The 23587-nt window shown below is 37.9% G+C and overlaps 1 protein-coding gene across 1 annotated transcript; it reads left to right on the forward strand.

Annotated features, from left to right (window-relative positions):
* The first annotated feature begins 1318 nt into the window (after positions 1–1318).
* Positions 1319–23342, forward strand: LOC117319791 (NFX1-type zinc finger-containing protein 1-like). Its single transcript, XM_033874558.1, is given in 13 exon segments — positions 1319–1422; positions 9214–9306; positions 9957–11184; positions 11186–14632; positions 14634–15496; positions 15528–15934; positions 16215–16856; positions 17465–17623; positions 17917–18120; positions 18215–18406; positions 18543–18749; positions 19321–19566; positions 19941–23342. Coding segments are annotated over 12 exon segments (7812 nt in total). The 5' UTR covers positions 1319–1422; positions 9214–9268; the 3' UTR covers positions 20120–23342.
* Positions 23343–23587: the final 245 nt, after the last annotated feature.

Below are 23587 nucleotides of genomic sequence, written 5' to 3' on the forward strand. Positions count from 1 at the left end.
TAAATCCTCTATCTACCGGTAAAATAATTAAATCAAAGTTTACATTTCGGCACTTTATGGGTGTGAATTGTGGTGTCTACCAAAAGTTTAATTTCAATGCTAGCAAGATCACAGCGTTTTATTTTAAAATCTATTCAAGGGTTTCTTGGAGTGATGGAGTATATAGAAGCGTATATAGATACTAAGTAATTGTTGTTCTTGGTCGATCTTGTAACCTAGAAAGAACTTTTATATCATATCTTGTATTTTTTACTCGATTATTTATGGTATATACATGTATATGGTGACCAATATGTATAATAACGGTTTCCCTTCGTGCTGAGTGAGTAGCATGTCGTTTTTATCGATTAGTATAACGTGCTATCATGTTTATCGGTTAGTCTTACCTACTCTATCAAGTGTTTTATCATGTTTATGTCGCATAAGGACGAATGGCCGTGATTGAATAAACAACATACGCCCTGAAGTATGCAAGTTCTTTATTAGAGAACACAACATGGCACACAATGTGGAATCTATCTCTGGTCAAACAGATATATTTCAAATAATGAAACAAAAATTACCTTTATCTGACAGTTCTCTGATCATATATTTCTATGTACGTAATATGTCGCATATTCGTTGCAAAAAGTTTGTTTATAATTTATGTAGATCTACAAAACTAGTAAAATTCAAGTAAAAATACGTACAATTACGACAGGTAGATTCTACTACGAAATAGAAAGGACAGGAGATTTCATCAATCTAGGTCCATTTAAAGTGCCTTTCATACAATATGCATATTACTCAATTTCAAATCTAGATTTAAATTACCGAAGCAAAAACTATGCATATTACTCAATTTCAAAAATATGCATATTATTTTAAAAATATGCATATTACTCAATTTCAAATCTAGATTAAAATTACTGAAACAAAAACTCAAATCGACAGTAATAAACTAACTTGTATAAAGTCAGAGGAGTTCCGATAGAGACAACCAAGAGTTGTCTACCCTGCAGTGGTCCCATTCAATCGGGAACCGTCGGCACTTTCCGTAAACGAGAAAATATTTTCTCTCTCGTTTACGGAAAGTGCCGATGGTTCCCGATTGTGGTCCGATTTATGCACTTTCGGGTGAGGAATTTTTTTTTATAGCCTTAAAAAAACGCCTATGCCAACCCCCACCCCCATACCCCATAAATCATGTATGGATATTTGAAATGAATTATGGATATCCATAAATATTGACCTTTTTCCACTTTGGCTTGCCATAAATCGCTGCGATTGCCCGGCGTGCATGCCTTCAGAAACATTAGAATAGAGACCGAAAGTAAAACCTGTCTAAAAATGTTTCTTGGAAATGTTTCATAGTTGATTTTTAGTAAATACACCTGTATAGGAAACTGCTACTCAGCAAGCAGGATGTAAATACTTCGACGGGTAAATATACAAATGATATATCTTTAAACTAAAACATGTACCTGGATTATTTCACAGGTAGGTCTATACCCAGTGCGGCTATATGTACTTTGACAATTACATGTGTATTCATGACGTAAATAAGCGACGATCTTTATTGATCGTGGTCGAGTATCAGTGAACAGTCGTGTTTGTGTCTGTGCACAGGTGCAGCCTGCGTAAGGTAGGTCACGGATCATGTAAACTATGAAATGTGTTTATTATTAGATTGTCATTGGTATTATTTTGGGTAATGCTGACAATCTTGGGATCTGGGAATTGTATAATTTAGTATATCTTGGTACAGTGTATATTCTGAACACAGGCATAATTTGCCTCTATTATAGTGCTTATATGTTGTGGCGGTACTCCAAAATTTTCCAGACGTTTTTTTTTTAAACTGCATGATTTAATTTGCGGCTTGAACTACATTTATGACGGTCTAGGTCAGAATGTCTTGTATCTGGTACATGTAAGTAACAGCCATTTAAAAATATCCTCGATATGGTGTAATTTATTATTGTCATAATACTTAGCTATAAGCTCATTGGAGTTATCTCCCATTATTGTATGTATTATTATGTAATCCGGATCAGTCCTGACCGCATTTAGTGCAGCCATAAAAATTATGTAAAATTGACCAATCAGGATGCTGCAATAAAGTTTGGGCAGTCAACCGTAAAAACGTGGTTTGTGTTGTGTGCAAATGTGATATGGTGTCAGAACATTGGGTGAAACTCAAGAATTTCACGCCACATTAGAGAAATGGAGCATTTCAAGCCTCCCGGAACACTCAACTTTGACGGCAATCTCTCCGAGAACTGGAGACGGTGGGTACAAAAGTATGAGTTATACCTATTAGCGTCGGGTGCCAGCACGAAAGATGAGGCAGCCCAGGTCGCCATCTTGTTACACACGATCGGTGATGAAGGTCTTGAAATCTTCAACACGTTCAACCTTACTGCGGGCGATGAAAGTAAACTCAAGCCAGTAATTGACAAGTTCCATGAATATTGTAATCCACGTAAAAATACCGTGATGGAGCGTTACACATTCTGGGAGAAAGTCCAACATGAAGGTGAGACTATCGATCAATTCGTTACTGCATTAAAGAACCATGCTAAAAACTGTGATTTTGGTGAACAAAAAGATCTCATGATAAGAGACAGAATTATATTCGGTGTAAGGGACACGCGATTAAAGGAACGTCTTCTACGCGATTCCGCTGATCCAAAACTAGACAGAGTTGTCGAACTTTGCAGAGCAGCAGAGGCGAGTTCCCGCCAACTTCAACAACTCGGTGCTACAGCACAAACCGCAAGTGTTCATGCCATTAAACCAAAATACAAGAAAAACTACAATGCAAAAAACGCAAAATCGTCCAAAACCACCCCTAGTACCGCTAGCACGACACACTTTCAGTGTAGGAACTGTGGAAACACGCATGGTAAACGCGAATGTCCAGCTTTTGGGAAAGTTTGTATGAAATGCAGTAAGAAAAACCATTTCGCCAAAATGTGTAGAAGTGCCAACTATGAGAACAAACATGGGAAAGTACACACGCTTGTAGAAGAGGTGGACCCAGCATTTCAAACACTGTTTATTGGTGAGCTTCAAATTGGTGAGCTTGAATCAAAACACAATGCCTGGTATGCTGACTTGAAGCTCAGTTGTTCAACCACACCAATCAAGTTCAAGCTTGACACAGGGGCCGAAGCAAACGTACTGCCTCAGAGACTATATAACAAGATCCCGAACAAGCCTAGCCTTGCAAAAACTACTGCAGTGCTATCAGCCTATGGAGGCCAGAGGATAAAACCAAGTGGACAAATTATTACTGAAATCAACAACACTAGAGTGCCTTTGTATGTTGTCGATGTTCAGTCACCAGCCATTTTGGGACTTGATACATGTCGCGACTTACGTCTCATTGAAAGGGTGGACACTGTTGACAGAAATTTCGAGACATCAAAACCTTTGACGAAAGATTCCCTAGTCACAGAGTTCAGCGATGTGTTCACAGGCCTAGGATGCTTTAAAGGTGAATATAAGATAGAAGTTGACAGCAGTGTGAGACCAGTGGTACATTCCCCAAGAAAAGTGCCATTTAGCCTTCAGCCTAAACTTAAGGAAACGTTGGAGAGGCTGGAAAAGGAAGGCGTTGTTGCCGCAGTGGAAGAGCCCACTGAATGGGTAAACAGTATAGTGGTTGTTGAAAAGAAAAATGGTTCACTGAGACTCTGTTTAGACCCTCGAGATTTAAATACAGCAATCAAGAGAGAACACTTTAAGATACCAACACCTGAAGATGTCGCTGCTGAGCTTCACGGGAAGAAAGTGTTTTCCATACTCGACGAGAAAGATGGGTACTGGCAGGTTCAACTCGATTACGCCTCATCTATCCTCTGCACTTTTAACACACCCTTCGGACGCTACAGGTTCAAGAGAATGCCCTTTGGCATAAGTTCTGCGTCTGAGGTCTTCCAAAAGAAAAACCAGCAGATATTTGGTGATATTAAAGGAGTACACATGATTGCAGATGACATGATAATTGCTGCCGTGGACAACGAAGAACACGACAGAATCGTACGTAAAGTCATGCAGAGAGCCCGTGAGCAAAACGTAAGGTTCAACCCAAACAAAATACAGTTCAATGTCGACACCGTCGAATACATGGGTCATGTCATTACTCAGAGAGGTCTTCAGGCTGACGACAAGAAGATCAAAGCTATTCTGGACATGCCTGTTCCAGAAGACAAGCCAGCACTACAGAGGCTGCTGGGCATGGTCAACTACCTTTCAAAATTCATACCGCGCATGTCAGCAATCACAGCACCGCTACGCAGTCTTCTCAAGAATGACAGTGAGTGGGTATGGGATTCAAACCAAGATCGAGCAATCCAGGAGATAAAGGATGCATTGACTAATAGCCCTGTACTAAGGTTTTTCGACCCTGAGAAACGAATCACCATTCAAGCTGATGCCTCACAGAGCGGTTTGGGAGCCTGTCTACTCCAGGAAAAACAGCCAATAGCGTATGCGTCACGTTCCCTTACTGATGCTAAAAAGAACTATGCGCAGATAGAAAAGGAACTGCTGGCAATCGTTTTCGCGTGCGACAAGTTCCATCAATACATTTATGGAAAACGGGTGGACGTCCAGTCAGACCATAAACCATTGGAGGCCATCATAAAGAAGCCACTGTCAAAAGCTACGCCAAGACTCCAGCGTATGTTGCTTAGACTCCAAAGATACGATGTTGGAATCAACTATACACCAGGGAAATACATGTTTATTGCGGACACGCTGTCACGCGCATACCTGAATACAGAGCAAACTGAGCATGACCGAGAATTAAACGAGGACATGGAAGTCATGGTCCATGGGGTTGTCGCCAACTTATCTGCCAGCGATGGAAAACGCGAACAACTAAAACAAGCAACATCTACAGATTCTGAGCTACAGGACCTCCTCGATGTGGTTTTGTCAGGATGGCCAGCAGTGAAATGTGACACACCCAAATCAGTCCGTCAGTATTTCCACCTGAAAGATGAAATACATGAGGTAGAAGGACTATTGTTTTGTGGAGACCGTCTAATAATTCCGCGGGAAATGCGTAGAGACATGCTGAGCACAATTCATGAATGCCACCTTGGTATTGAAAAGTGTAAGGCACGAGCACGGTCTACTCTTTATTGGCCCAGTATGTCCGCGGAAATAGCTGACTACATCTCAAAGTGTCCAATGTGCAATCGTTTCAAAAGGAAGCAACAGAAAGAACCCTTAATACCTCACGAAATACCAGAACGCCCTTGGCAGAAGTTGGGCATGGATTTGTTTGAATACGGCTCAAGAGACTACCTTGTTGTGGTGGACTACTTCTCAAGGTATCCGGAAATCTGTTTGCTTGAGAACAAGACAGCAAGTACAGTTATCATGCACCTTAAATCCATCCTAGCCCGACATGGTATACCAGAAACTATAATGTCTGACAATATGCCCTTCAATTCGAAGGAGTTCAAAGGATTTGCCAATGCGTGGGACATTGACTTGGTCACATCCAGTCCAACTTATCCAAAGTCCAACGGACTAAGTGAAAGAATGGTCCAGACAGTCAAAAACATGCTGAGGAAGTCAGGTGAGGAGGAGAGTGATCCTTATACAGCACTACTCGAGTATAGGAACACACCGCTGTCAGGTCTGAGCTACTCTCCAGCTGAACTTCTCATGAGCAGAAGTCTCAGGTCAAAGATTCCCGTAAAGAACACTATGTTAATGCCAAAAGTTGCTGAAAATGCCCGGGAACAACTAACTACTCGACAGGAACACCAAAAGTTCCATTATGATAAACATGCACAATGTCTACCATCTCTGATGCCAGGAGATGCTGTCAGGATGAGAGTACAGAAAACATGGGAACCGGCTGTGGTACAGCAAAGACATACCACACCAAGATCATATGTTGTCCAGACACCCAATGGTAGATCATATAGAAGGAACCGGAACCATCTTCTGAAAACACCGGAAGAACCCCCAGTCATCATTGGACCTGATGTAGACGATGACGTCAAACCAACTGTGACGCCAAATTGTAAGCCAACTACTAATCCTGCAGTGACAAGTACCATGAACACTCAGAATGCACTACCAGATGTCAAGACAACATCTAGCGGAAGAGTCGTGAAGGAGCCTGGTCGTTTCAAGGATTACGTAAAGTAATGTGACATTGAGACATTGATACTTTGTGTATGGACAGGTGGTAAAGACCTGGTCCCAACGGTGGGTCAAGTGCTAGCAACCGCTGTCCCCAACTGTGTTATATTGTTTTGACAGTTCAAGTGTTTTTTATAATTGACAGTTAATTTGCTGAGTTAAAATTACTAGTCTTTGTCAGTTTCATAAAGGTAATAATCAATTTGAAATATATTACAAACTTCACAATGGACACTTGTGAACTAAGAGTATAATTGAAAAAACATTTTTCATGTGCCAAATTTCAGTTTTCTGCAAATTTACTTAAAGCTCAAGCAAGTGATAATAATATGTATATTCTTTCTTTAAAAAAAAAAGGAGATGTCATAATACTTAGCTATAAGCTCATTGGAGTTATCTCCCATTATTGTATGTATTATTATGTAATCCGGATCAGTCCTGACCGCATTTAGTGCAGCCATAAAAATTATGTAAAATTGACCAATCAGGATGCTGCAATAAAGTTTGGGCAGTCAACCGTAAAAACGTGGTTTGTGTTGTGTGCAAATGTGATAGTCCAAAGACGTGTATTCATTTAAAGTGGGTAGATTAGATTAGATAGCCCTTCAGATAACAGATATTAAGTATGTGTTACATGAGTATAATTGTCCTATTCATACTAGGGTAGTTTAGCCCACATTGTACACAAATTCTCGGATCCCCGTGCATAGTGTCAAACCTGTGCTGTTCTACAACTCCAATCTCTAAACCGGAAGTTATATTATCTCAAGAAACATCGGACTGAAAAAATACAGAAAAAAATGTTATAAAATACGATTTATAGGCGACATATTGCGTATGTAAAAAAGGGAACAAAACGTAGAAGGATGTTTCAAGAGGTTACCGATAAAAGGAGGGGAGGGGGTTTCATGCAGCCATATACGATACTGTGTGTAATACGTCATAAGTTTACGAGTAAGTCTCTATGTGCACACGTTCATGTTTTTCACGGAAGTAGATTCTATGTAACTTGACTTGAAATTGCAGTTTAAAGTTCAGCTTGAAATGTGTTAATTCTATTGAGATATGTAAACAAGCTATTTTATACTGAAAGACATAAATTGTAGTACATATTTTACAGGCATTGAAGAAAATGATTTTTGCATGAAATTAAAAAAGAAATTAAGGATATATTGCTTACTGCTTATTGCCTATCGGTAAATAAAAACTTAATTAACTTCATCTGCTTTCCACTGCGTAAAGCGCACTGCCATTTGCTAATCATTGTCAATAGTAACGTGATGGTTGTTGATAAAACCTGCCTCTTTATTACTTAGTATTTGATTTGACAAAAAGAAATATAAACTTAATGTGAAATACTGAGGTATTGGAGCGACAAATGTTTAAAAAGATTGGCAGTGTTCATGTATTGTGTTGATCACAATATTTAGTAATGATGATACAATACACGGATGCCTTTATATCATGGTATAAAGGCCTAGGCATTGTATTATCATTACCCTCATTTAATTTAAAAAGGTAAAGATAGTCTTGCTTTTTGAAATCCACATGATTGCATTCTTGTAATATTTCCTAAAGATATCACTGCCACTTTTCTTCTGTGTTTCAAATACTACACGCATAACTGGTACCCGGGTTCGAATTCGGTTTGGTAATATTTTGCGTCCCGATAACACAGAAAAAGTTATTTATTATTTGTACCCAAATGAACATAAATTATTTATCATCAAAACACCAACATCTGTGTTTAAATAAACCTCTGTAGTGAGGTTGTCATCGTCGGTCTACTCAGCCAGAACTGAATCCTCGCTTTATCAGAAATGTCAGAACATCTGTAACCTTACTGATATATTTATTTTCAATATGATATATTTTTATAGATCTACTGTATATGTAAATTAATTATATTAATGCTGTCCATCTTTCGTTAATTTGTATTATATATTGTAAATTATATGATGTAATCTTTTAGTATGCTTATGAGCCGTCAGAAAAAACATTGAACATTGAACATGATATGATTAGCCTTGACACATTTTCCAGTCGATATTTTAGCCAATGAGATTGAAGGTAACATATGCTTTATAGAAGCTGCATTAATTTGAAACGAGGTTTTATGGCTAAGTGGACCCATGGGTGATAGTCGTTGCGTAGAACTTGATTCTCTTACCGCGTCATGTATGTTGCTTACTACTTTACCACTGCTTACTTAGCGTTCTACACATTATCAGTCTACTCATAGCTTAAAATATTGTCAATAGATAAAAATACCACCGAATCAAAATTTAGGAAACCACACAAAGTTTTAAATGACAGACAACAGCGTTTCCTAGGCTTCTTGAGAAAATCCAGTATGCCAAAATTTTACAATATACAATTGTATTACATGAAAACCATTGTTTTAAAAGTGGCTAGATAACCAATTCCATAGTCCATTTTGTAAATTCTAGTAAAACAGGACATTGCTCAAAGATTTGGTAATTTTCTGATCCTTTTCACATAATACTTGTCGTCTTTATGCTTAAGCTTCACAGTTTTACTCATTGAGCATACTAAAATTATACAAAATCAAGACTTTTTTTTCTGTCTTTTTTTTTTTTTTTTTTTTTGTGGATTTCAAACATTCGTCGCTATTGGGATTTTTAAAGTGTAATTTAAGAGACCATCCAGTTATAAGGACAGGATAAACAAGAGGCATTAAACAAGAAACTGTTTTAATATGTGAAACAAGTATATTTTTAATATAAAAATTCTTCTTTTCCCCCTTTTCTTTTCTTTTTTATTGTATTTATAAAAAATCTTCTCTTTTCTTTTCTTTTTTATTGTATTTATAAAAATTCTTCATTTTTTCTTTTCTTTATTTTTTCATTAATTTATTCTGTTAATTGATTACAGTAATTGATGCTGCTCATTTTAAAAGAGTTGAGAAATTTGTATTTCTTTTAGAGCGAAATATTCTTGAAAATAAGCGGTAACTGCTTTGAAGCGGTGATAGTCTTTTATAGTTATTGCATGGTAGGTGATGAATATGTGAAAATTTATGTTTCAACATAATTTCAGAGTGATCCGTTGATGTTCTGTAATTAACTTGCGTCAATGGGAGTCCGTGGAGACCATGGATTCTGACGATGAGTATGACTTCAATCCAGGAAGGTATGTAGCTATTGGTGACTTGACCGGCCTTTTTGCGCAAGTCACAATAGTTTCTATTTAAAGATTAACTGGTGTTGGGAGTCGCTATGAGTTTCATGATCGATCTCCACCATTTCTTAAACGATCAATGATCCATTATTGATCGATCATTAACAGAAAAGGAAATATCTGCAAAACATTAACCAAGATAGGTGAAAATGTTGTGGACGTGTTTTAGGCATCTAGCTATGTATATTCATTTCAATTTATCAGTTATATTGTTCATTTATTGATTGTTGAAGTCATCTGTCAATCTTAAAATGATAAAATAATAATAAAACCATGATCGACCATAGAAAAAATCCTGATCGATTGATCATAGTCAAAACGACGAGAGTAATCTAAGTAAGGATTCGGACAAGAGTACTCGGGGTTTTTTTTGTGTTATAGCTTATGAAAATATATTCAAGTTGATGCTTTTTTTATCTAATATACTATACACAATTCCTGTGGAAACCTACTTTCGAGAGATTTGGATATTATTTTATCGATCGATAAAAAAACTATTGAGAATGATAAATTATAGTAATTCTTATATAGGTATCTGTCAGCAGAACAATAAAATTGGGTGCTTGCGAACTGCCATGAACATCAGATTTCAAACGTTTCAGCAGAGCAGGACCAATAAAGATCCTTAATCTTGATGAAGACGCACCAAGGGATGTGAACAACAGCAGAAGGAACAGAGAGAACTCTAGAGGGAAAGAGAGAAGGCCACAAAGAGGCACAGATACCTCTCAAAGTAGAGACGACGGAATAAGAGGCAGGGGAGGTAGAGGAGGAAGAGGAAATGGTCGAGGAAGAGGAGATGGTCGCGGAAGAGGACGTGGCGGCAGAGGAGGTAGAGGACAAGCTTCTGGAGTGTCGGGACAGGAAGGTTTTGATCTCCGAAGATATTCCTCACTCAGCAGATTAGATAATGGTTCAAAGAGAGAGGAAGCACAGAACGACGCTAATCCTACATACAATGCTGAACCAAGACAGAGAAGAAGTGCTTCCCGTCCCAGACCAGATAGAATATTTGGATACAGGAAACTTGAAGAGCTTTCTAAAAAGACCAATACCGATGATATCTTAATGGAAATTTTGTCGGAGAGTAGTGGATTTCAAACGCTACTGAAGAACAATAACATGCAAAACGATTGGAGTAAATTGCTAATATCTGTACTTGGGAAAGCCTGCTCTTCTCATAAAAGCCACAGCAAGTTGCAACTAGTGGGGCTACTTGTGAAAGAGAATGTCATGATGCTTCAAGTGACAACATTTCTTGGAAAAATCCATTCCAGATGTGTGGCAATTTCTCCTGACCAACTTGATAGTCTTATTCAAGATGTCTGCAAGATAATGAAAGAATTGATGCAACGTATGCCACAAGAGGCACACTCTATAAGCAGTGCTGTAGTGATGCTGAATGTCATCGCTAATGACCCTTCATTTCACTTACAACAGAACCAAGATATTTCAAATCTGATAAATGAAATATCTTTAACCAAAGATACCATTGTCAAGGACTTGGATAACCAAAGAAGGGAAAGAAATATGCAACCTGGCGGCAGACGGAATCAACGAGACATGGAGTCATTGCCGCCACCCGACAACTTCAGAGACCTTCCCATTCTGCCTAATCTCAGGGATTTGCAGTTCAACGAGAAACCATTTCTCAGGAGGAATAAGGTTGACGGCTGTTATGATGACTTGCATCATTATTTGGACGTCCAGTTCCGTCTACTACGGGAAGACTATATTCAGCCACTGAGGAACGGGATCACAGAATATCGAAGGGGCAAGAAGGATGTAAAACAGAGATTCCAAGATATACGTCTGTATCATAAAGTCAAGGGTTGTAAGACCTATCTGCTCCAACAGTGGGATTCTACATGTCATACAGTTTGATGTGTCCAAGATGAAGAACATGCGATGGGAATCCTCACGCCGGCTTCTTCACGGTTCTCTTGTATGTCTGTCCCAAAATGACTTTGAGACGATTCTTTTTGCCACAGTTACAAACCGTGATGTCAAATTGCTTTCACAAGGATTAATCGAAGTGCAGTTTAAAAACAATTTCCAGAGTGTATTTGAGATCAAACCAAGTGAGGAATTCATCATGGCAGAAACAACAGCTTATTTCGAGGCTTACAGGCACATCTTGAGAGGTCTCCAGGAGATTGAAGACGGCCTTCCTATGCAGAGATATATTGTCGAATGCAAACAAGCACTTAAACCACCGAAATATTTACAAAATGAGCTTCACTATTACGATTTCAGCCCTCTCCTTCCTGAGAATCATTGTGATGAAGTGTATGTCCCAGTCATTAATACCCGACAATGGCCGAGTGCAAAAGCACTAAAACTTGACAAATCTCAGTACCAAGCGTTGCAGATGGCCTTGACCAAAGAGATGGCTCTCATTCAAGGTCCTCCTGGTACAGGAAAAACGTTTGTAGGATTGAAAATCATGCAGCTGCTTCTCCACAACTCTGATGTCTGGAGACGGTCACATGTCATAGAGGAAGATGACGAAACGAATGATTCCATACTAGTTGTATGTTACACAAATCATGCACTTGATCAGTTTTTGGAAGGTGTATCGGAATTTTGTGATAGCATCGTTCGTATTGGTGGGCGTTGTAGCAACCCGGCTTTGGAACCGTTTATGTTGAGTAATCTTCGAAAGGAAGCTAGGATGAAAAGACAGATCCCGAAACTTATCTGGGAGAGAAAAGCAGACTGCAGGAAGCAAATGAATCTACTCAAGGATAAGATTGAAGATGTCAGCGCCAAGCTTGACGCCTCTAGGTTGGGTCTCATGCACGAGAAAACCCTCGAACTCTTCATAAAGGAAGAACATTACAGAGAATTAGTATCGGGACGTCTGAGGAACAAAGACATCTCTGCTATTTACTATTGGTTGGCCAGTGATTTGCATAATGTCGTTCCTCACACAGAAGAGGACAGTTCATCGAAATCCACTGCTACTGAATATTCAACATATTCAAAATGGATTGACAATGTAATAAATGGACCAACATTTGATCTTGGTATTGCTGATATTCTGCAGGGAGACTTATGGAATAAGAAACTAGTTGAGCGTTTGTGCATATACAAGCAGTGGGTAAGCTCATATATTGCTTACAAACAGAAATGCATGGATGATATAACTGAGGAAATCCAGGCACTTGTAGAGGGAAACAGAAAATCCGACAAGAATAATCTACAACATCAGCAGATACAACTTGGAAATGTTCGAAAAGATGTCCAAACCGCGGAGACACGTGTAATGACAGAGAATACCTTGAAGGATGGACTCAGAATCGAGTTGCGCAAACATCTTGAACGCCTACTCCGAACAAAACCACAAATGTCTCTCAATTGTTCTGTGGTAGAACACTGGCTACACATAGATGATACGTCGGACTCGGAAGGACTTTTCACTGAGGCTCTAGAAGTTATAGCTTCAATATCAGAAACAATAGACACACTAGAAGAAGCGGAAGCGGCGGAAATGGAGCGAACTATTGTAGATAAAAATGACGAAGAAGAAAACGACCGATCAAAAACCCATGAGGCAATGCTGTCAAAGGCAATGTCCGATCTATCATATTCTTTCACCGGAGGCGACAACGAGGCTGGAACGCCAGGAGCAAACACGGAGTGGCAGACTGCGACATCTCAGAAAACAACCAAAGAAGTGATGCGTAGAATGCTAGAACAGAGTCAGGCAATGTCGGATAAGGAGGAGGCACGGCAGCCTGTCGATGTATGGAATTTGTCTGTCGGGGCCAGGTTTTCCCTTTACAAACTTTGGCTTTCAAGGTATCAGGATCATCTCAGTTCGTCTATCCAAGATATTGTGCAGCAATACTCAGATGTCTGTGATGTTAATCAAGAGGTTATGGATTCTGAAGATGTGGATATCATCTCAGGTTCACGTGTTATTGCAATGACGACGACGGGGGCTGCCAAATATAGAAACATCTTGCGGTCTGTTAACCCGAAGATCATAGTTGTCGAAGAAGCTGCAGAGGTGTTAGAATCCCACATCGTATCTACCATCAATTCAAACTGCCAACATCTCATTCTTATTGGCGATCACAAGCAGCTGAGACCAACTCCTACCGTCTACCAACTAGCTGTTAACTACAATTTAGAAATATCATTGTTTGAAAGAATGATAAAGAACGAGATGAATTATGTCACCTTAGAACTGCAGCATCGAATGCGACCAGAGATTTCAAATCACATGCGACTTATCTATCCAGATTTACGTGATCATCCCTCTGTATTTGGAAAGAAGAATGTCCTTGGTATTGCTACAAATATGCACTTCATCGATCACAGCTTTACAGAGACGTTTTACAGCGAAACGAAGAGTCGTTCGAATAGCCATGAAGCCGAATTCATTGTGGGTCTGTGCAAGTATCTTCTTCAGCAAGGATATTTGTCAACGCAAATCACAGTTCTGACTACGTATACTGGTCAAGTATTCGCACTGAAGAAACTAATGCCCAAGAGAGAATTTGAAGGCGTTCGAGTGACAGCTGTCGACAACTACCAGGGTGAAGAGAATGATATCATTTTGCTCTCTTTGGTAAGGAGTAACAGTGATGACAGCGTTGGCTTTTTGAAAACAGATAACCGAGTCTGCGTTGCACTTTCAAGAGCAAAGATGGGTTTTTATGTGATTGGAAATTTCACACTCCTGAGCTCACAAAGTACTCTGTGGACAAACATCGTTCAAACTCTCAAGAAAAATGATGCCTTCGGTTCATACCTGACGCTGAAATGCCAAAATCACCCAGAGAAAACTGTCAATGCTTCGTTGAGGAGTGACTTTAGCAAAACTCCGGATGGAGGCTGTACCACGCCATGTAACACTCGTCTTCCTTGTGGTCATGTTTGTGAAAAATTTTGCCATATCACTGATAGAGATCATAAAAGGTACCGCTGTTTGAAGCCATGTGCAGAGACAATATGCATCAAAGGTCATGTTTGTACGAAGAAATGCTGGCAAGAATGCGGAAAATGTATGCAAAACGTCGTGAAGACTATTCCATCTTGCGGACACGACCAGTCAGGTCCATGTCATCAAGACGCCCTCACTCTCAAGTGTCAATCAAAATGCGGGAAAACACTATCTTGTGGTCATAAGTGTGACGGTATCTGTGGGAAGTGTAAAGAGTCCAACACTCATCAGCTTCAATGTCAGGAGCTCATCAAGCGCAAGTTGATTTGTGGGCACTCGATACAGTGCAAGTGTTTCCAGATGAAGTATGGATATCTCATGTACGGAAAATTGCACTACTAAATTGGATTGTGATCATCCCTGTTCTGGAACATGTGGAAGTTGTTTCCAAGGTCGTTTACATATGCCTTGCTTTGAGAAGTGTACAAAGATGTTGATATGTGGCCATAAGTGCGGTCAGAAATGCGGTGAGCCATGTCCTCCGTGCGTAAAGAAGTGCAGCCTTAGTTGTGAGCACAGTTCATGTTCGCTTATCTGTGGCAAGCCCTGCCTCAACTGTACAGAGCCGTGCACGAGGTCATGTGATCACCAAAAGTGTACTAAGCTTTGTCACGAGATATGTGACAGGCTACCGTGCGACATGCCGTGTCCAAAAAAACTCGGATGCGGTCACAATTGCTCTGGACTCTGTGAAGAGATGTGTCCAAGAATATGTTTTTATTGCAATGAAACAAAGGCAAAAGAAATCTTCAAAGACGCTACTCCAGCCACTAGATTCATTATGTTGGAAGACTGTATGCACACATTTGAAAAGGAAACCATGGATAATTGGATGAATGCTGATATCCTTAGCTCAAAAACATTCAGTTACTTGGAAGTCAATAAATGTCCGACCTGTAATAAGCCTATCAATAACAGCAAAAGGTATGGCAATATCATCAAGCAAACACGTGGTCTCGTCAACGAGGTAAAGCAGCAGCTTATTGGCAGTAAAAGGAAAATCCTTACCCACTGTCAACAAATGAAAACTTCGGTAGCCAAGCTGCAGCCAGTAGATGCGGAGAGCTTCAATATATTGATGCGTAAACTTGAACCTGTAGCACAAGTGACGATGGCATCTCTTGAAGTGGTCGATATCCAGAGAAAAGCTACTGCAGAGTATCAACGACAAACTGCAAACATTGGAAGGTCTTAAGGTGACGCAGTACCAAAGAATGGGCATGAATGTCAAGGTATCACTACATCTGTTGAAAACATGGGTCACAGAGACAAAATTTAAACCTAACAAGACGGATATCAAGTCCAAACTTCGACAGTCTTTTACACCACAAGAGCTAGCAGAGGTTAGGGAAGAGATGTTAAGACTAGCATACATTGTGGAAGTGATCCGCTGCGCAGAACACAGCCAAAAGTCACAGCCAAGTTTGGCTACACAGTATGTCGACATACATGATATCTTGGAAGATGGACGCCCCATGACAGAAACTTTGGATGAGAAACTCATCAAGATTTTCAAGAGTTTGAGTGACAGAGACCCTTCATGTCAACCAATCGTTGAAAAAAGATGCATAGAAAAGTCTATGAAAGATTTTGCTCAAAAAGGACGATGGATAAAATGTAATGAAGGTGAGTACAAGCTATTATTTTTAAAACACCCGGAATGTGACTTCGATACTTTCTGACTCTCATCGGCATGTAATCTATTTATTTTCCGCTCAAAGCTATTAACTCCACAAAAATAGTTATTTAAATATTTTGCATATGCATTTCTGTATTACTTAATTTAACAGTAAATGCCCCTTGCATATACGAATAGTTGTTTAGTAACTCAAATTCTCTCTCTCTCTCTCTCTCTCTCTCTCTCTCTCTCTCATATACCTTCTTCAATGTTTAATTCCTTTTACAGCTAACCACTTGCTTAGCGGAGAAACAACGTTGGGACCAGAGTGTCCACGGTGTATAAGGGCAAAATCAGACAAGAATACCAATGCTTCACATCAGAAGCTGTCTCAGACGAGAGGCTCTCTACAGGTGGCTGACAAAATACTTGGGCAACGAAAATATGATGCAGACCTGTCTTCGACCCCACTAAGTACACTCGCGACTTACCCAGGTTCTACAAGAAATGATGGCATAGACATTTCAGCAGATCGCATGATCAGACATGGTCAACTTACAAATAGTGTTGCGACACAGCAGGCAAAGTCTGGTGAATATTCGGATTATGACTTTGAAAAGCTTTCTTCCAATTCTAGCACAAGAATTGTGGGAGAAAAAGGATGTATTACACCTACGGAGGAAACACGTCCTATCCCAAAACCCAGAAAAAATAAAATCGAAGTACCAAAAGCCTATGATGTTATGGACTGGGAGACAAGCCCTCCAAAACCCAGGAAAACTAGAGACCCAGAACGGGATGGCGCGGATTTGAAATTTAATGAATATTCAACCAAACAAACGGCCTATTCGGGTCTTGCAGCCCAGATTTCTTCTGACACTGGACGTTGGATTACATCATCGGAGACAACTTTATCACGGGCAAAGTCAGGTAAGATATTTCATACCATTTCATTATTTGGAAACAATTGTGTCGTTGAAAGGTTTCACTTGAAACTTTGCTCAATCAAGTTTTCTGACGCGTGACCATTTGCTATCAGTTCTGTCGCTGTTATTAATAAAGCTATAAATCCGATAAAAATAGATATACAGGAATTCAGCTCCTATTTATATATCTATAGACACGTGTTAGCATAACACCATGGTTATTTTTTGGCTTTTATAATCTGTATATATAAAGTCAAATTCGATCAAACCAACACTCCTATTGTGTGCTATAGACATCTATGAGCATGGCTATTTTGTGCAATATGTGTGATACTAATGAGCTAATCTTGTCCCCATGAAGCATGCATTTTTCGCATGTTTTGTTGAAATTAAACATCTTAACAAATTACATGTCAACAGCAAGGCTCGTGGTTTGCCATGACACATACTAATAATAGATCAGGTTACTTCTGATTATTAATTGCATCATAGAAGGATTCATAGGATTTTAAAACATCACTGATATCACTGGATTTACTATTATCCTTAATAATGATCTAGCAATTTCTCCAAATATAGTAATATTTCACATTTCATTTTCTGAACTCATAGACGCGTCACCGAGAATATCATACGATAGAGAGTCTCTCGTACAGTTAGGATCATCGCCTCTATCACACGTCTTTCTTCCATGTCTGCAGAGAGCAGATCTTCCAAAAGAAGTATCGATACTAAATAGATCTACAAAAACGGCAACCACAGACAAAAAAGGTACTATACAGGTGTTTTTTCAATGGTCAAATGATCGCAGCTTAAAGAATATACACATTGTGTTTCGCGTAATGAAATGAAACTTTTTTTCTGTATTTGTTTCGCGGAATGAAATGAAACTTTTTTTCTGTATTAACTTCACCCTTACAGTCTTTCTAGTTTTGACGATTTCAGTTTAAAGTGAATTTCTAGATACTTACATATAAAGATTTAATAAGGATTAGGCTTGATTTAGTGAAGCGAAATTGAGGCATTCATTTCGAAACATTTCTCCATCTTCACCTTTAAATCAGGAGATACTGAGGAAGTACAGTTGGGATTAATCAGGAAAGCGGCAGTCTCATCAGGAGAGGTTATTGGCAGAGATCAGAACAGCCCAGTCGTGTTACAATGGACAGATCCTAAACCTGTTGGATCGATGACTGGAAAATCTTCATCACAAGTATTAACGGAGTCAACAAAGAGTTATTACACTCCTCAAGTGGACACCAAGATGGGTAGGTCATCAAATGTTCTTGTTACGTTAAAACAACATTAAAATGTCCCGACTCAAACTTATTTCTGATACGTATTTTCTTATTTTTCATATAGTCAACACTATAACACCATATGAGGCTATGGAAGGGAGGGCGGGGGCGGCCGGAAAAGTCAAAGTACCTACAAGAGAAGTGACTGGCAAAGAAGGGAATACCTCAGCAGGTTTGCAATGGACAGATCAGTCGACAAAGAGATACTACACTGCTCAAGTGGACGTCATGATGGATAAATCGTCATCTTTTTTCGGTGCGTTGTAGCCACGTTAGAATATTTTGACAAAAAAGTGATGCCGTTTGTTAAATGATTAACTGAAAGAGAAACAATTTACAATACAGCTATTTTCTTTATTTATTTATTAGTTTATTTTTATCTATTTCAACAGACAATATAACAAGTTCTATGGAAGAAAGGACCGGGGCTACCAGGAATGTCGCAACTCGAGAATTGATCAGAAGTGAACAGTATAACCCAGCCAAGTTACAATGGACGGATCCTAAGCCTGTGGCATCGGTAGCTGCACAAGCTTCAGTTGTAAACCCCACGGGGACGAAAAAGACATATTTTACTCCTCAAACCGATGCTAAGATGGGTACGTCAAAATCTTTTAAAACATAGTAATTATACTCCTGTATCTGAACGTTATATGATGACGTTGACGTGAGATTGGCTTACAAAAAGGAGAGAATATCGAAAGTTAAACAAAATGGGGAAACTATGGTGTTTGCATCATAATTATCTGAAAGTTACCTCTAAGAAAATTCAGACCCGACAGTCAAAATTCCATATGAAATATACTCGGTTACACGAATACTTAGTGTTCAGGATATTTCGAACTTCTTTATGATCCCACTTGTCTTCAAAATAACGATGTTCCACTGTAGTTATTTTCTTCCTCTACATTTCTAACAAGAGGGTTAGTAATTGGGATATTCTTCTGGTTTGATTTTTTTTATAAGTTCATATAAGAGAAAGAGAAACACGTATCAAAAAACGCAGTTCTTTTAATCAGTCAACTTTTTTTTGTTTTTTTTGTTTTTTTGCTTTTTTGTTTTTTTGCTTTTTTGTTTTTGATTTTTTTTTGCTTTTTTTGTTTGTTAAATAAACGGGTATGACTATCGTGTCTTATAAATTCATTTAATACGTCTTTGTTCCTGTTTTAGAACTCGATTCTTCTCGATATGAATTGCATCCCGATAGAAAAAGGCTGACAGGAAATGTTTATAGTGGAGGCGGAACCAATCCAGTGGGGGACCAATGGACTGATGCTAAGCCCGTCAGAAGGGAACCACAAGTGGGGGACCAGTGGACTGATGCTAAGCCCGTCAGAAGGGAACCACAAGCCACACCAGGAGAGGAAACAGAGTTCGAAAAGACGTACCGTATGGTTATGAAAAAATCTCAGAGGGGTAAGTGTTTTTCTTAATGTTGACATTTTGTATCAACTGTTGTTTGTCGAGAATCTTGTAGGTTGTCTTGTTTGATTTTACATCATGGCGGTTGGGTCGATGATGTAGAAGAGGCTTACACCTTCGGATTGACTGGTTTTCTTCGGGTTGGATCTTTCAAAGATATCTTTTCTGAGCTTGGCTTAGTTTTGGGAGTTTTATTTCCCTGTGGGTTTTAGTAAGCAAACCACCAATGTTTACACGAACAAAAAATGGATGCTTGATTATCCTATAGCATTTGAATGATCGTAATATCAAATAAGTACTTCATTTTTTTTTATTTTTTTTTATTTTTTTTTTTTTATTAACTGCATTAATCAATCTAATTTCTTTAGAGCCAGATCCGGCCATTGAACCAGCACAGAAGAAATCCGAGATTCTGTTCCAATGTACATGTATAGAGCCAGGATGTGCTGAGCAGGAAGCTCCTGGATATTCCGGGCGATGTCAGAAACATTACGCAAAACGCGAAGTGTCTCTGTTGGCGAAGATTAAGAATTTTATAGCTAAATAGCTATACGTCCTTCACAGAAATCACCCAGAGTAACGTTCTCTCAAAATCGACGGGAGAGAAATTGATGTCGCTACTCCCAGAAGGTCATCTGTAGTTTAAAGTAGTAAGAAATACAATGAGTGGGATCACTTTATCTATTTTCCGTTTTGGCTCGTAAGATATTAGATTAAAACAAGACATTTGTGAGCAAGGCAGAATTTGTCGATGAAGCGTGAAATGTTTCAGACACGTGGTCATCACAGATAAAATTGCATATGCGCCTTACGATAAGTAAGCATTAATTTTGTTCTTTTTTCACTGTTTTTTCGATGATTTTAAATTTTCATGGTTTCAGCAAGAGTAGTTTTTGGGGGGGAAATGAATCAGACCATAAAATGTTTTATTATTTTTTTTCCCCCCAATATATATTGTGTGCGATAGCTTCAAACGTTTATGTGTACGTGTCGGCATGGTTTATCTTCCTGTGTATTTACACATCGCTTTAACGGTGAATGTTGTGTTCGATATTGATTAATTGAAAATATCAATCACCGATTTTGTTTCAAATGTTTAATATTTGAAAGTGACATAATGCAAAGAGCTTTGGCGTCATCTTTCACGGAAAATATTCACAATACAAAGATAGAATTTAAATTACTGAAATACAATTGGTAATGGACGATTTTGAAAACTTCATCATCTTCCAATGTTGACATTACGGCCATGATGGTTCCAAATCGTCATCAGTGGTCAGTGATCGTGGCGATTATAAGGCATTGTCGTAAGACTGTATTGAGCTTTCAAAATCGTTCTATTTATTACAACACTTAGTGTTGCATATTTCAATATTGCTTTGAGAAATAGCATTGCCATACTTCCTGTATATAGTGTACATATGTAAATAAACAAATTTCCTCTTTGTATTTGAACATATTACTGTATGAGTTCCATTTTTTAATTAAACCATTTTTAACGCATTACTGTTTAAAAATATTTTCGGTATGCTGAATTTGGCGCGTCCACAGAACAATAAACAGAAAATACATTCATGATTTAGCGGATTGTTTAAAACGCTAAAATAAGACTACCACTAAAATATGTATGTTAACAGTATCTTGTACCCCACCCGCATGTTATACAGTATATATGGATTTAACTATATGTTTCCTGTTTTAGATTTGCATATATTGTTTATCGTCTAATTGAATGTGATAGAATAAGACATATTTTCTAGTGCAGTTCATTGAGTATGAGCAGAAATCCAATGCGTTCATGATTCTTCAAATTTTCCAATGTCATGCATATGTTTTCGGTATCTCGACACCACTGATTATAAATACATGTTTATGACGTTCGTGAGACAGAGGTGTAAAGGCTCCAAAACACATGCTGCATGAATCTCGCAGACAAATGACCATAGGTCGTCCAACAATACAAACCAAAGTGTAAGAGATTGTAAACAAATAGACTGGGTTTTTTTCCGTCTGTATCATAATTATGATGTTCACGGAATTGGCAAAAAGTGTGCAAGTCTAGTTTTCAGACTTTTCAGTTACTCTATGTAGAAGTCAATTCGGATACACTTAATTCGATTTGAGAATCCGAAACACGTTTTGATATACCAAAGTCTATTCAAATACATACGTACTTACGAACCTGGAGAAAATGTTTCATAACATTCCATAGATCAACTTTGCACGTGTATACATTGTATCGCTGATTTCTTAATAGATACATAAGAGTTCATTCAAATCATACTTAAAGAATAAAATTATAAAGTTTTACCAACCAATCCACCATTCTACTGTTAGAACGAATTTGATTGGAAGATTATCCAACCTTTCTAAAAAAAATTAATAGTTCTAAATAGGACCTAGATTGGTAAAAAAAAATACTGTCGGACTTCGTTCTTTCGAACTCCGATAACTCGAAGAATCTTCTTAACTCAAAGATGGAAATTAGTTTTTCATGACCCACTGACCTCGAGCTAACAAAAATTCGACTTATCTCATTTTATATGCATGCATAGCATATAAAAAAATTCAAATCACCTGAATGTTGCCTCTACCAGATCGATATGACAAAAACATCGTGAATTAAACTAAATATCATGTAGGATATTTTATGATATAATTATAAGTTAAAATCAACATAATTACTTAGTAATTAGTAATTTAATTATATTTGTATATATTTTGTATATTTCCCTCGTTTTCATAGTATGTTTAATACGACAAACCGGTATTGGTCCCGAATACAAAATAGGCTAAAAAGTCTTTATTTTCTCGGGATTTTTTCGATAGAAATTTGTTACTGCCTCGTTTTCGATCGAAACGCAAAAGAGTTCTACCAAGGGAAGGTAACAAAACATACTGTGTGAAAAGGGTCTATTACCGCGAAGATGAATTCCCCACGAAAATGTTTAACTCAAAATGTGCTTAAATTACTATCGCTCTCAATACTGTACATTTTGTATATCTATGTACGCATGTGATGTTCTCTAATACCTTAATACAACTGTTCAAATCATTGTATAATAATAACATTATTGTTTCAAGTATGATGAGACAAATTGAACAGTTATTCAAGGAAATAACCCGTTCGGTTACATAACAAGACTTATTATGATTTAACAAAATACGGTATACAATTTTAATTTTATCTTTTTAAACATACATAATTAATATGTATAACATATATACATATTTATATTAAAAGATTTATGGTATATTGTTATCAAAAAAATCATTTAACAAACTAGACATGTAGCTTTATTAATTATGAAATTTTTATTTGTCTTAATTTTTTTTAAAGCGACAGTTTTGTTAGTTTACTCTTGGTCTGGTTCAAATAATATTAAGAGCAGTTTTTTTTAATCTTAACAAAATACCAGTGAAATATGCGTTGATTGTGTTGTCTGAAAATTTAAGACAATCTACCAAGTTTATATTCCATGACATGTTTCAATTCCATTAATTTGTTAAACATTCCGTTTAACCAGATTGTGTGTGGATTGCGTAGTCTTCGAAAAGTCACCACAATCTACTATGTGTTTATATTCTCGACATATTTTAATTCAGCTGCTTAATATTCCGCTGTGACGACATTTTATCTATTGTTGATTTGTTTACTTGTTTGTTTGTTTTCTGTTGTTGGCTTTTTACTTGATTGGTATAATCAAATGATTTTATATTGAGTGGGGACTTTTTAGTTACGTGTTTCATTAAATCAAAGTTTGATTAAATTTGTTCTTTGTGTTTTTGTCTTAACAAGCTTGAATGTTGGAACAAACATGAGAACTTAACAGAACCGTAAACTTTTCTGACATACATGCCAATTTTTTACTGGACAATTCCCGAAGCAAAATTCTGCGAAAATATTGCAAACAGTTCCTTTCACACGTCGGCATCAACACTTTGGGAACGTTAGCAAACAACTTCACTTTCTGTTTTCTTATTTATACTTTACAGTGAGTGTCAAAGTCGTATT

The sequence above is a fragment of the Pecten maximus genome, chromosome 1, assembly GCF_902652985.1.
Source record: "Pecten maximus chromosome 1, xPecMax1.1, whole genome shotgun sequence".
Lineage (NCBI taxonomy): Eukaryota > Metazoa > Mollusca > Bivalvia > Pectinida > Pectinidae > Pecten > Pecten maximus.